This window comes from Lampetra fluviatilis, chromosome 3, assembly GCF_964198595.1.
Source record: "Lampetra fluviatilis chromosome 3, kcLamFluv1.1, whole genome shotgun sequence".
In the NCBI taxonomy this organism is placed as follows: domain Eukaryota; kingdom Metazoa; phylum Chordata; class Hyperoartia; order Petromyzontiformes; family Petromyzontidae; genus Lampetra; species Lampetra fluviatilis.
The window spans coordinates 33,917,779-33,931,815 of NC_136277.1; the positions used below are offsets into that span (position 1 = coordinate 33,917,779).

General features: G+C 52.8%; 1 protein-coding gene across 1 annotated transcript in view; it reads right to left on the bottom strand.

The window, feature by feature from the left end:
- The window catches only part of MEGF11 (multiple EGF like domains 11), an 88,220-nt gene extending 75,461 nt beyond the window's left edge, over positions 1-12,759 (bottom strand). The window contains 2 exon segments of the mRNA XM_078854947.1: positions 6,060-6,132; positions 12,247-12,759. Of these exon segments, the coding sequence (XP_078711073.1) occupies positions 6,060-6,132; positions 12,247-12,278 (105 nt within the window). The 5' untranslated portion in view covers positions 12,279-12,759.
- Between the last annotated feature and the right edge of the window lie 1,278 nt (positions 12,760-14,037).

The window sequence follows — 14,037 nt, forward strand, 5'->3', positions numbered from 1 at the left end:
AGTGATATTTTGAAATTGACCTATTTTCAAAGATAAAACGTAGTGTGCATTTGTGTCATTCCTTCTGGTCACAAAAGCAAAGTTTGTGGGGAATAATAGCCATTTTCTCTACTTTTAAGGCATAAGCAATTAGAAAATAACACTTACTACCCAGGAACAAAAATCGTGTTACATCGTGAATTATTATTAAGTATTATAATTGACGATCGACAATCTTTCATCCAGCAGTGGATTGACCACGAGTGACGATGATGGTGGAGATGAGCAACACTCCACCCCGTCCCCTCCGACCCCCCCCATTATTGGCTGGGGGGGAGGGGTCCGGGGGAGTTAAGTGGAGGTGGGGGGCAGGGTGGGGGGCAGGGTGGGGTGGTGGAGGGGAGGGGGCGGGGGAGGTTCGGCCTTCTTTCGAACAGCAAAGATTCAACATTTCAAGGCTAATTGCGTTGCTCAAGTCAGAGAGAGAGAGACGTCCAAATGAGTGGTCTCAAATCTCACAACAGCGGCGCAATTAGATCATTATGTTGTGTACGTAGACGCGCGCGCGCACATATACACATGAAATAAAGATTTCTGATTCTGAATTAGAGGGGTGCGTGCGTTCTTACACCACACAAACATCGCGTAATCACCACACACACTCAATTATAGAGCGAGTGTGTGTGTGCGTGCTTAAACACACACACACACGCTCATATTTAATTATCGCGTGTGTAAATTTAAACAATCACACGCACACACATTTATATACGCACACGTAAATATATAGTGCATTAGCTTACACACATTCAACACACGTATGTAACCTATTATCTGGATTATAAGACACTGCATAGAGTAAGACGCTCCTCCTAAACGTGTGTACGGTTGTCGATAAGTTATGAAAATGTTGTTTTATATACAGCAATAAAAAACAAAGATCCCCGTATAGCTTTACCAGACTGTTGGGGCAAGTGCTGTTAGAGAGCACCTATGAAGATCGATACGGCACACGAGGGGGTGGGTGGCCAGCACCACGCCCGGCCGCCTTTGTCTCCCCCAGTGGCGATGTTTTATGCACCGCAACAGGTACTAATTTGAGGCTGAGTCGACCTAGGGGAGGCCAAGGACCGGTTCAGATAACCGTCACTGATGTTGGCCGCGAGCGGGAATCGAACTCGTGTCGCCAGGTTCGTAGTGAAGCGCTCTAACCGCGACACTACTGCTCACCATTTATATCCAGCACACACACACACCCCAGAGTAATAGACACATCACAATCTTCGCTTTGACATGCCGGGGGAGAGAGTGCCTCTCATATGCAGAGAATGCGGTAATAAGCATACGCACAATTCTGTAGGGTATACACACAGTAATGCTTAACATGCATGCACATACAATGCTTAAATGCACAGACTCACACGTCAATAACTACGTGTGCGGAGAGCGGTGGCTTAGTGGTTAGCGCACTGCGTTACGAACCAACAGAAGTAGCGAAACATTTTAAACCGCTTCTGGGTCTCCCTTACGTCGACTCAGCCTTAAATGAGTATGTGGTGTGGGTGTGTAAACATGAGCACTAGGGAGACAAAGGCGGCCGGGCGTGGTGTTGACAATCACAGTACATTGTGCGCCGTGCCGGCCTTCATTGGGTGGCTCGCTAACAGCACTTGCCCCAACAGAGTATTAAAGGCTATACGGGAGATATTTGTCTTTGTACTTAAAACACCGCTGATCAGCTTTGGGATTGGTGAAGAGGGGAAGCCCGGAAATGACTCGCCACTGGTGTTAGCCGTGGCCGAAAACGAAGTCAAGTTGCCAGGGTTCATTGCGCAGTGCGCTAACTGCTGCACCACCGCTCCACCACACATGACCTTTACACACACACAGAGACGTGTGTGTCCTTTACTTATACGCGCGTGAGAGCCTATTATGGCAAGAGGCTCGCGTGCAGGGATGAGGCTGGACGCGCACGTGTTGTGAGTTGTGGTGGTTGTTGTTGTTGTTGTTGGGGTGATGCTGCGTGTGTGTGTGTGAGTTGTTGTGGTAATAGTGGCGGTGGTGACTTTTCCCGGATGCCCGCAGTTATCTTTGGGCAGCAGAAACCCGGGGCGTCTGGAGGCGGATATTGAGTGAGGGACGGTGGGGGCTAGAGGAGGGGGGGGGTGTAGGGAGAACAGAGGGGGGGATCGCTCAGAGCAAAATCCGCCATGATAAAATCGCGATGTGAGCCGCATGCCGAGGACGCGAGGGGGAGAGACTCGGACGGCGAGAGTGAGAGTCAGGGAGAGATAAGGAGAGCGGGAGAGAGGCGCAGACGAATGAAGAGAGGGGGGAGTGGGCGGGTGGGTGGGCGGAGAGCCGCTGGCTTCTGTGCGGAAGATCGCGTGGGGGAGGGGGGGTCAAAGGAAGAAGAGAAAGGTGGTGGGGGTGGTGAAGGGGAGGGAGGGTGATAGAGTGACGGGCGAGATGGTGGAAGAAGCGAGAGGCAGCTGTTGGTGACGCGGGGAGAGATGAAAGGGGGAGAGCGGTGAGTGAGGGGAGATGAACGCAGCGAGATAGTTGGCAATGCAGGAGAGAGATAAGCGAGTGCACGGGGGAGAGTGGTGAGTGCGTGATGACCCGGGTGAGCGAAGCGAGATGGTGGCAGAGAAAACGATCGGTGGTAGTGATTGGGAGAGAGGTGATGGACTTGGCAGAGGCGGAGAGAGAGAGAGAGTTAACGAAGTGAGTAGGAGAGGCGAGCGTGGTGGAGAGGAGGGTAGATGTAGAGAGAGAGAGAGAAAGTTGGACTCGCACTGCGCGGGTAACCCCCGCGGAGAGGAACGGCCACGGCTGCGAGAGGGTGCCGCGTGCCTCTGATGCCCACGATCCCTCGGGGGGCATCACCTGACCACGATAGACATCAACCACGATGCCGTCACCCATCACCACCGTCACCACCGTCACCACCACCACCTACCCAGCATTCCCAGCCTCTCACATAGAACACCACCACCACCAGCAGCAATACCTCGACACCCATCACCAACGTGACAACGCCAACAAAGTCACACAGCGAACATCACCATCACCGCACCAACACCATCGCTCTCCGAATCAAAAACATCGCCAACAGCATCATCGCCGCCGCCACAATCACCTCCGCTCAAACGCTTGGTCCAAAGCTCCACATTTTCCAGGACCTTCCTGAACAATGTCAGAGGCTTCTCTGACAGAATGCGTGCAACACATCACGTGACCGGCACGCTCACCACATCCAGTAGACATTTCGCTGTGGCAGGCCGTGCCTGCGAGCCATCACGTGCCCCCCCCCTATCTCCAGTTCTATACCAGTGACCCGGAAAGCATTTAGAGAGAAATTAAATCCGCGAGGCAAAAGCAGATCGTGTTTATTTCTAATAGAAAAAAAAACTAAATAGTTAATGTGTGTGTGTTTAAGCCTTCTTCATTGACAGTTTAAACCCACCCACCGTTGCCCCCACCACCCCACCCGCCCGTGCTGGCCATCTCGCACCCAAACTCCCACTTCTCCTCCGTAGTGGAGACGCGCCGAGGAGACGGCGGAGACTAACGGCGCTTCTCCCGTCACCACGGAGGACCGGGTCAGATTAACCCCGACGTGGCGGAACACGCGGGCTGACACCGCGTGAATTATGCACGGCGCTCGTTCAATATTTCAGGCGTTGCCTCGGGGCGCGACGACGACTTCTGCGAATGTCGGAGCGGAGACGTTCGCGACCTCGACTCGGCTATCGCCACCCTCGCCCGCTTGCTCACTACCCCGCTCGCTCGCTCGCTCGCTTCGTCGCTTTGTCACGCAGTCACTTGCTCGCTCACTCACTCACTCGCTCGCCCGCCCCGCTCGCGATTTCGCTCGATTGTTCACTCACTCGCCGACTCACTCCGTCACTCACTCACTCATTCGCTCACTCATTCTCTCGTTCGCTCGCTCACTCATTCGCTCGTTCGCTCGCTCACGGCGCTCGCCTCAATACCCGTGAGCCGCACGCGCAAAGTTCATCTCGCAAAGTGAAATCAGCAGACTGCACAGAATTCCCGTGAGGATCCACGCGGTCCTGGCGGCGCTGAGGGTGCGGGTGTTGAATGTTTCTCCCCACGGCCTATCAGCCTGATTTTGTGGGCGAAATTGTGACCGCGTCACCATCATCGTTACCATCATCATCGCCAAGAAGGGAACGAATGAAATAGCCAAGGTGATAACGATGATGATGTAGATCAGTGGTTCGTCTTCTTCTCCACCTGGGGTGCACGCACGCACTGGGGGTGCGAGATGCCCTTTCTGGCGGTGCGAGGCAATGTCAGATTTGTTTAAGAAAGTAAATAATCGAAAGACAAATTAAGCACGGGCTCGTAAGTACAACTACTTTGTTTAATGAAACCGATGTATTTTTTAACATCATATGTCGTTACGATTTAGAACCAAAGGGGATGCAAGGCTGTCGTCAAGGTTAAGAACCACTGATGAAGATGATGATCTTTCGATTATGATGTTGTGTTTTAAAGTTGATTATTGAGTATGTAAATATCTGATGACGACGACGACAATGATGACGATGAAGTGTTTCAATAGGAACATAAATCGCAATCATCACTCCCTAGCGGGGACACGTGGCAGGACCCTCATGAGACTCATTGAGCCATTCCTTGGTCAACAGACAACATAAATACAGACTAAAATAATTAATGAAGTGTCCTGTTTCGATTATGCTGATGTCGTGCTGTGCTATGATGTCGTTGTGTTTTGATGATGGTGATGTTTCGATGATGATGATGACGACGATGAAGTGTTGTGTTTAAAACAACAACAACATCAACAACATCAACAACATCAGCACGTAGAACAATAACACCACTGTCCTTTACCCAGGAAAGACTCGGTCTCAAGACGATGTGTTCACGAGGCTCATACTTCAGATGTTTACCTCTTTACCGATCACTGTTCACCATGAATATCAATCTTGTAACACCAACATTAATTATAATGCCATTTCATCTTCCATGTCAATGTCGCCGTTACATTGCAGGAGGGTGATAGATATCAGCGGCTTGCGGAGGGCTTTATCAGAAGCGGAGAGATCACGGCGCATGATGATCATGATGATGTTACTGATCCACTAAATCTCAATTCGCATCTTCAGGAGGGTCCTGCATCGGTAGGCGAGGTCAATGCACTATTAATACTATGGTCATTGTTTGTCATCATATTACTGTTTCAACAACAACAACAACAGTATTGATTGCACCGTAATTCATTCAGGAAAGCATCACTCGCTCTCGAGAAGGAATATCGTGGCTGTCATGCATTGGGGATGTTTGGCTATTACCCATCACTGGACGTCACGTTCTGAATAATAACGATGATTACCACCACCACCACCACTACCACCACCACTACCACCACCACTACCACCACCACCACCACTACCACCACTACCACCACCACCAACAACAACAACAGCAGCAGCCGCCACTCGCCACTCAGTGGCGGCGACATCACCACGGCGCTCGTGCCAGGCCAGGTGCATGTTGAGGCCACGTGAAGTGACGAAGGGCTCGCTGACAGGAGGTCACGGGACAGATCCAGCTGCCATGGGTTGACTGACTGAGATGACTGGCAGATGCGCCACCTATGCCCCCTGCTGTGCCCCCTGCTGTGCCACCACAACCACCACTGCAACCACCACTGCAACCACCACTGCAACCACTGCAACCTCACGCTAACGCGCAAGTATTATCACACGCAAAGACAAAGACCCCTGAATAGCCTTAACTGACTGTCGGGCAAGTGCTGTTAGCGAGCACCTATGAAGGCCGGCACGGCACACGACGGGGGTGGGTGGCCAGCACCACGCTCGGCCGCCTTTGCCTCCACAGTGGCGATGTTTACACACCGCGCCAGGTACTCAGTTGAGACTGAGTCGACCTAGGGGATGCCCAGGACCAGTTCGGATAATCATTACTGGTGTTGGCCGTGAGCGGGAATCGAACTTGGGTCGCCGGGTTCGTAGCACAGCGCGCTAGCCGCTACACCCCCCCCCCCACACACACATCCACACCTGTTGTTGTTGCTGTTGTTGTGGAATCAAGTGAAGAATCCCTGTGGACCCCCTGTGGCTCTCACTCCGTGAGCTGTGGAGGGGGGGGGCAAGGGAGGAGGTCTCCAGTCATCGACGCGGCGTCTCAACTGCTTTTGTCTGTGATGCTGGCGCGGAGCTCCGCAGGACAAATTGAAACATTTTCTCGGAAAATGATGCGGTGGAGTTCTTGTGCAGAGACCCCCCGCCCCCCCTCCCCCCCCCCCGTTCGTTTTGTTTGTTGTGTTGAGTTTCGTTGTTTTTTTTTCTAAATATTTCCCATCGTGTTGTTTCACAAAGCGTGCGTTTCACTCCGTAAACGGATGGGGATAATCGCATTACAGCTGTCGTGTTTGATGCGTTCCAGCAACGCGCGCCTAACCTCTGGCGCCGTACCGTAAAGCGTTGCAAATCAACCGCCATCCAATATACCAGCAGCAGCAGCGGCAGCAGCAGCAGCGCACACGTGTGGTGCGTTCTCCGTGACCGTGCCGGTCCCTCACAGAACACGTGCGCGTGTGTGCGTGCGCGTGTGTGCTTGTGCGTGCGTGTGTGCGTGCGCGTGTGTGCTTGTGCGTGCGTGTGTGTTTGTGCGTGCGCCTGTGTGTGTGCAAAAGAGTACCTGGTGCGGTGTGTAAACATCGCCACTGGGGAGACAAAGGCCGGCGGGCGTGGTGTTGGCCACACACCACCTCGTTTGCCGTGCCAGCCTTCACAGGTGCTGCTCGTTAACAGCACTTTCTCCAACAGTCTGGTAAGGCTACACGGGGGGTCTTTGTCTTTGTGTGTGCAAACGCCGTATTCATTATATAAACGCTCATATGTGTGTCTACGCGTTTGTTGTAGTGGGGAGCGGTGGTGTAGTGGTTAGCGCGCTGTGCTACGAACCCGGCGAACCGAGTTCGATTGCCACGCACACACGCACACGCGCGCACACACACACGCACACACGTACACACACGCACACACACACACACACACGCGCACACACACACACGCGCACACACACGCACACACACACACGCGCACACACACACGCACACACGTACACACACACGCACACAAACGCACACACACACGCGCGCGCACACACACGCACGCGCGCACACACACACACACGCACACACGCACACACACACGCGCGCACACACACACGCACGCGCGCACACACACACACCCACACACGTACACACACACGCGCGCACACACGCACACACGCGCACGCACGCACACACACACGCACACGCGCACACACCCACACACACCCACACGCACACACACGCACACACCCACACGCACACACGCACACACACACGCACACACACGCACACACACGCGCACACACGCACACACACAACAACAACCGCCATTCGCCACTAAGTGGCGGTGAAGTCACCACGACGCTTGTGCCAGGCCATGTGCACCTTGAGGCCACGTGAAGTGTCGAACGCCCGCTGGCAAGAGGTCACGGGGCAGACCCAGGTGCCACGGGTCGACTGACCGAGATGACCGAGATGACTGGCTGATGCACCACCTGTGCCCCCTACTGTACCAACTTGCTGTGCTTTTGCCACCCGGCGCTCCGCTCGTTGTTGTGAGCGTCGCTCCTCCGCCCTCCGTTGTTGTTGGAGGGCGACTGCCTCCAACTGCCCAGTAGCGTCCTTCACGAGCCTCCTCCACAGAGGCCGATCTTGACACCGCTGGTACCAGTCATCGGCAAATCCACTCAGCTCCACATCCTCCTGTACCACATCACTCCATCTCTTCTCTAGCCCGTGCCGCGTCCGTTTAGCACCCTCGATCCGGCCGAACAAAAGCTGTTTAGGCATGCGGTGGCTGGGCATGCGGGCTACATGACCCAGCCAACGCAGCCTTGCCTGCCGGAGGTGCTCACTGATGGGACTTTGCCCAGATCTTTCAAGGACTTGTGAGCTCCTCACACAATCCAGCCTGGTTAAACCCAGGATGGATCGTAGGCAGGCCAGCCTAAATGTTTCCAACCGGCGAAGATGCTCCACTAGGAGGGTCCACGTTTCGCAAGCGTAGAGAAGGGAGGGAATGACCGTGGCCGAAAAGACCTGAAGCTTCGTGCGGAGCGACAGACCAGGTAGCTTCCACACAGCGTTACGCAACCGATGAAAAGATATTGCCGCTCGACTGATTCGGAGTGAGACCTCTGCTGATAAACTGGAGCCGGTCATAAGCACACTGCCCAGGTATGGGAAACTCTCCACTCTCTCCACAACTGCCCCATCACCAATTGGGAGTTGTGGGGGTGGAGTGTCCGATGGTACAAAATACCCAGGCAGGTGCTTAGTTTTGGTGGGGCTGATGGTAAGGCCCCACCTCTTAGTGGCACGCTCCAGTCTCAGCAGCAGTGTCTCCAACTCCTCTTCTGAATGAGCAGCTATTACCAAATCATCGGCATACATAACGTGGTTGACCAATAGGGAGCCATCCCTTGATCGCACCCGGGCGTCGATCAGCCTCCCATTATATCTGTACCAAATGGAAATTCCCCCGGTACAGCTATTGAAGGCTTCACGAACTACGCAGTCGAAATAGATGTTAAATAATGTGGGAGCCAGAGGACATCCCTGTCGCACCCCAAGGTGTACAGGGAAAGGCTCCGACTCCCGGCCACGTAGTTTTACCCGAGCCCGCTCACCATCATGAAGGTCCTTAATGATCGTGAGCATAGGGTCAGGGACTCCGAAAGCACGAAGAACAACCCAGAGCCCAGTCCTACTGATGGTATCATAGGCCTTGACCAGGTCAATAAAGCAGAGATGTAGGTCTTTTTGGAATTCCCTACACCTCTGCTGTAGCAGACAGACAGAAAATATGGCATCTGTGCAGGACCGCCCTTTCCTGAAACCGCATTGGGGCTCCGCAAGCCTCTCCTCAGCGTGCCTAGCAAGGCGATGTTGAATAATCCTTGCCAGGACCTTACCCGGCACACTGAGGAGTGAGATGCCCCTGTAGTTGTTACAGTCAGTACGGTCCCCCTTCTTAAAGAGGGGGACCACCAGGGCATCCTTCCAGTCCTGCGGAACCCGTCCAGTGGTCCAGACTGTTGTTATGATGTCATGTAGGGCAGTCTGTGCACAAACGCCACCCTCCCTCAGCATTTCACTTGGGAGATCATCTCTGCCCGGTGCCTTCCCTGGTCTCAGACTCCGGATCGCCCTCAGTACTTCCTCAACATCTGGCACCTCAGCCAGCCACTCACAGGGGGTGACCTCTTCCAATATTTGAGGCACCGCAGCCTCAGCAGGGTTATCCCCACTTTGTGCCATGATGTTTTCCTGGCTGAGAGATTTTCCCTCCCCCAGGACCTCACAGAAATGCTCAGCAAATCTGCAAACCTGTTCCTGGGGGTCGGAGATTGGATCACCGTTTTTTCCTCTAATGATGGTAATAGGTGTGGCGCTGCAGGTTACTTTTTTGATGGAGTTAAATAGTGATTTGTGATCGCGGGCCACTGAGGTAGACTCCATCTCCTCAGCAACCCGCGACCACCACCCATCCTTACAGCGCCTCACGGCTCTCCGAACCTCCGAGCGAAGGCTGCGGTAAACCTCCTCATTCTCTGACGTGGGATGCTGTAGGCGATGAGAGTGGGCCTGTCGCTTTTTCTCAATTAACCTGAACACCTCCTCCGTCAGCCAGGGTTTCTGGGGAGGTCTGGACCGCGTACCCAAAGCAGCCATTGCAGCTGCATGAGTCACAGTCTTAAACCTCGCCCATTTACCCTCGACATCAGGTGGAGTGGGGGACGATGCCAACCCCAGCTACAAGCAATGATGAAATTCTCGCTTGCAACTTTCATCAGCTAACTTAGACCAGGCCACTTTTGGTTGGAATGGGATCCTGGGTGTACACCCACCACCGGAGTGGAAGAATGGCAGGCGCATCTTACAGATGACTAGTCGATGGTCAGAGGTCAGATCAGCTCCACGGTAGGTCCTGGTGTCAAGGACATGGGCTCGCATCCGCTGGTCCGTCACTATGTAGTCCAGCAGATGTTCTTGCTTGGACCCGGCATGTATCCATGATGTTGTGTGGATGCGCCGATGCCGGAAGAGCGTGTTGGTAATTACAAGCCCATGGGCTGCACAAAAATCTAGCAGCCTCCTACCGTTATTATTGAGCTGATCTGGCCCATGCCTTCCAATCACTCCAGACCAGGTGCCAGCATCATGACCAACTCGGGCATTGAAGTCACCCAACAAGATGACTCTGTCCCGAGTGGCCACTTTAGCCAGTACCTGTGACAAGAGGTCATAGAAAGCGTCTGACTCATCGGCTTTGCCTGCATCCCTCCACGGATGTTCGTCTTCGGCACACACACGCGCACACACGCACACACACACGCGCGCACACACACGCACACACGCACACACGCGCACACACACACACGCGCACACACACGCGCACACACACACACGCACACACACACGCACACACGCACACGCACGTGTTTCCAAACACTAGCAGACCACGGTATTGGTCCAGAGCCGCTCGGGGTGCAGAGCTCAGCGCAGCGTCGAGTGGCTCCTCGTCTGCCCCCCCCCCTCTCTCGATCCATCCTCCTCACGTGCAGCCCTCAGCCCTCACGCATCATCACTGCGCGTATATTATTGATACTCGTGCTACTATTATTATTATTATTATTGCACGTCTCATTCCCGGCTGTATTAATGCCGCATGTATTAATGCCGCATGTATTATATCCCTGCGTGCATAATTCCTGTGCCTATCGTTGTTGCACGCGTTATTTCACGCAGCCTGGCTCACCACCGCGTGTGCATGCACGTGTCATTGTTGCATGCAATTGAGGTGCACGTATGTTTGCTACGTGCATGATTGCTGAGTTGCAGCACCGCTGCATGTATTTTTGCACATGTTATTGTTGTTAGTATTATTTTACTTTACTTACCAATCACTGCGTGACATGCATGCATGCATTATTACCGTACGTACACGTTCTGCATGTATTATCGTTGCGTGTATTCTTGCTGTATGTATTATTTTACGTCGCCATACTCATCAGAGCGTGCATGTACTATTGCATTTATTCATGCTCCATGTAATAGCACTGCATGTACTGTTATTATCTGGCTTAGAACACGAAGCCTCTCTCGTTCTTGCTGGCACCTATTGTTATCACATTAATTCACATGTAACATTAATCGCTACTCTCCTTTGAGTAGGAAATCACTTACTCTATAACTTTACTCTGATCAGTAACAGTGGCGGTCCTAGGGAAATACTATCCCCCGCCCCCGCACTTGTCATAGAAATGTGGAATTTCCACAACTGACTAAAATCCGCCAATGAACAGGATCCAAACTAGTATGACTTTAAACTGACTCTTAACCACCGCAGCCATTCGTTAGTTGCATCGGCAGTTGGCGACAGAATCAGCAAAGTCATCAGCATCATCAGCAGTAGTAGCATCAGCAAAGTAATCAGCATCATCAGCAGTAGTAGCATCAGCAAAGTAATCAGAATCATCAGCAGCAGTAGCATCAGCAAAGTAATCAGCATCATCAGCAGTAGTAGCATCAGCAAAGTAATCAGCATCAGCAGTAGTAGTATCAGCAAAGTAATCAGCATCATCAGCAGTAGTAGCATCAGCAAAGTCATCGGCGGCATCAGCAGTAGTAGCATCAGCAAAGTCATCAGCATCACCAGCAGTAGTAGCATCAGCAAAGTAATCAGCATCATCAGCAGTAGTAGCATCAGCAAAGTCATCGGTGGCATTAGCTGCATCGCAAAGCCGAGTGCAATTCTTTATATCGTTATTAACTGAGACAAAGGAGCGGTGGTGCAGTGGTTAGCGCACCGCGCTATAAAACCTGGTTACCTGAGTTCGATTCCTAACCATAATCGACGAAGCCTTAAATGAGGACTTGCTGTGCTGTGTAAGCATCAGCATTGGGGAGACAAAGGCGGTCGGGCGAGATATACGAATCGATCCCGTACAACCCCCCAATTACTTTTAACTAATCCACCCTGACCAGCGTGGTGAACTATGATTAAGAAATCCCGACAAACAGTACAGTGTGACAAATAACTGTAAATTATCATAATCATCATCAGCCATGCTCAATCTACTGCTGGATGCAGGCATCACGATCCCGCGATGCAACAATCCACTCACATCCTACGCACGCGCCGGTCCCATCGCTCCATCTCCCCGGCCGGACGTTCCCGGGAACGCGTTCCACTACTTTGGCTGCCGTTCCGTCATTAGTCTCAACCATCGTCCATCGCGCCTCCCCAGGCCCGCGCGCTCTCTCTGCCCGCCACTTGGAATGATGCCACTGACCTGCCAATGCACTCCGTCAATTACAAACACGACTCAAGGGTCTAGGCGCAGCCCTGCACTTGCCCGCTCACCCCACTGCCGCGGGAATTGCCTCCATCCGAAGCGTCTCTGGAGAAAGCCGATTTGGCGGCGGTATTTGGCCAATTTATTCCACGCTGGCCGATACGCCTTGCAAGACGCCTCTGAATTACACACCATACAATAGATATACAAGCATATTAGTTGTATACATTTCTTGAGACAATGCAACTCGCGATGTTTCTCTGGCATCAGTGTCTGCGCGCGGCTGGCTCGTGAGGAATTTGATGTTGTGTGTGTGCGTGTTGTGTGTGTGTGTTGTGTGTGTGTTGTGTGTGTGTTGTGTGTGTTGTGTGTGTGTTGTGTGTGTGTTGTGTGTGTTGTGTGTGTGTTGTGTGTGTTGTGTGTGTGTTGTGTGTGTGTTGTGTGTGTGTTGTGTGTGTTGTGTGTGTGTTGTGTGTTGTGTGTGTGTGTGTTGTGTGTGTGTGTTGTGTGTGTTGTGTGTGTTGTGTGTGTTGTGTGTGTTGTGTGTGTTGTGTGTGTGTTGTGTGTTGTGTTGTGTGTGTGTGTTGTGTGTGTGTTGTGTGTGTGTTGTGTGTTGTGTGTGTGTTGTGTGTGTGTTGTGTGTGTGTGTGTTGTGTGTGTGTTGTGTGTGTGTTGTGCGCGCGTTGCTTCTGTGTTTGTTTGTGTTTTTTGCGCACACGCCAGCATCATTTCCATTTGCGGTCCGAGCAAGGTCACGGTGGAGGTAGCAAGGGGGTGGTTGGGGGGGGGGACTAATCACTCACAATTAATTCCGTCTGCTCGTCCCACGTCCCCCCCCCCCTGGGCCCTCGCTTCTCACGAGCGGTGCCGGGCTCGGACCCGAGGCCTCCACTGCCCGTGACACTCGTGACAAACACGCGCCGTCCCAGCCAGAGTCTCCGAGACTCGATCATCTCATTAATGATCTGCCACGGAGACCGCACTCATTCCGCTGAGTTTAGGGATTCTCTCTGGCATGGAGGGGGAGAGGGGCAAAGGGCCGAGAGGGCTAGGGGCTGGGAAGCGGGGTGGGGGGGTAAGAGGGTGGGGGCAGATAGATGAGGTGGGGTGGTGGAGGGTAGGGAGGCAAGGAGGAACGATATTGAATGCACAGTCTACACTAAACACGGCTCAAGTGCCGGCAGATTGATGAATTGGAGCCGCTACTGCTTAGCTTTGCATATGGGGGTGAGGGGGGGGGGTGAGGGGGTGTGTTGTGTGTGTGGAGCGGCCTCAATAGGTGCTCGCTAACAGCACCGAACATACACGGGGGTCTCCGTCATGCGCGTGTCGCGTGAATCCAAGGCGGAGGTGACCGCGTGTAGTTTGTGTGCGCTGCTCGTCAGCGTCTGTTGAGGCCCGCGCGGTACACGAGGAGGTTTTCAGTTTCAGTTTCATGTATTCGTTAGAGCCCTGTGAGCCATTCGGCTCTTGAATCGGGTGCAACCGCAACAAACAAAAAGATGAACAAGAAACATCTTAAAGTGACTACGCGCAAACAGAAAAATCCAGGAAAAAACAGCAAAGTCTTCCAGAAAATTCATGATTTGAAGGAAAAGCACCGCATATCAATGCTGTGTG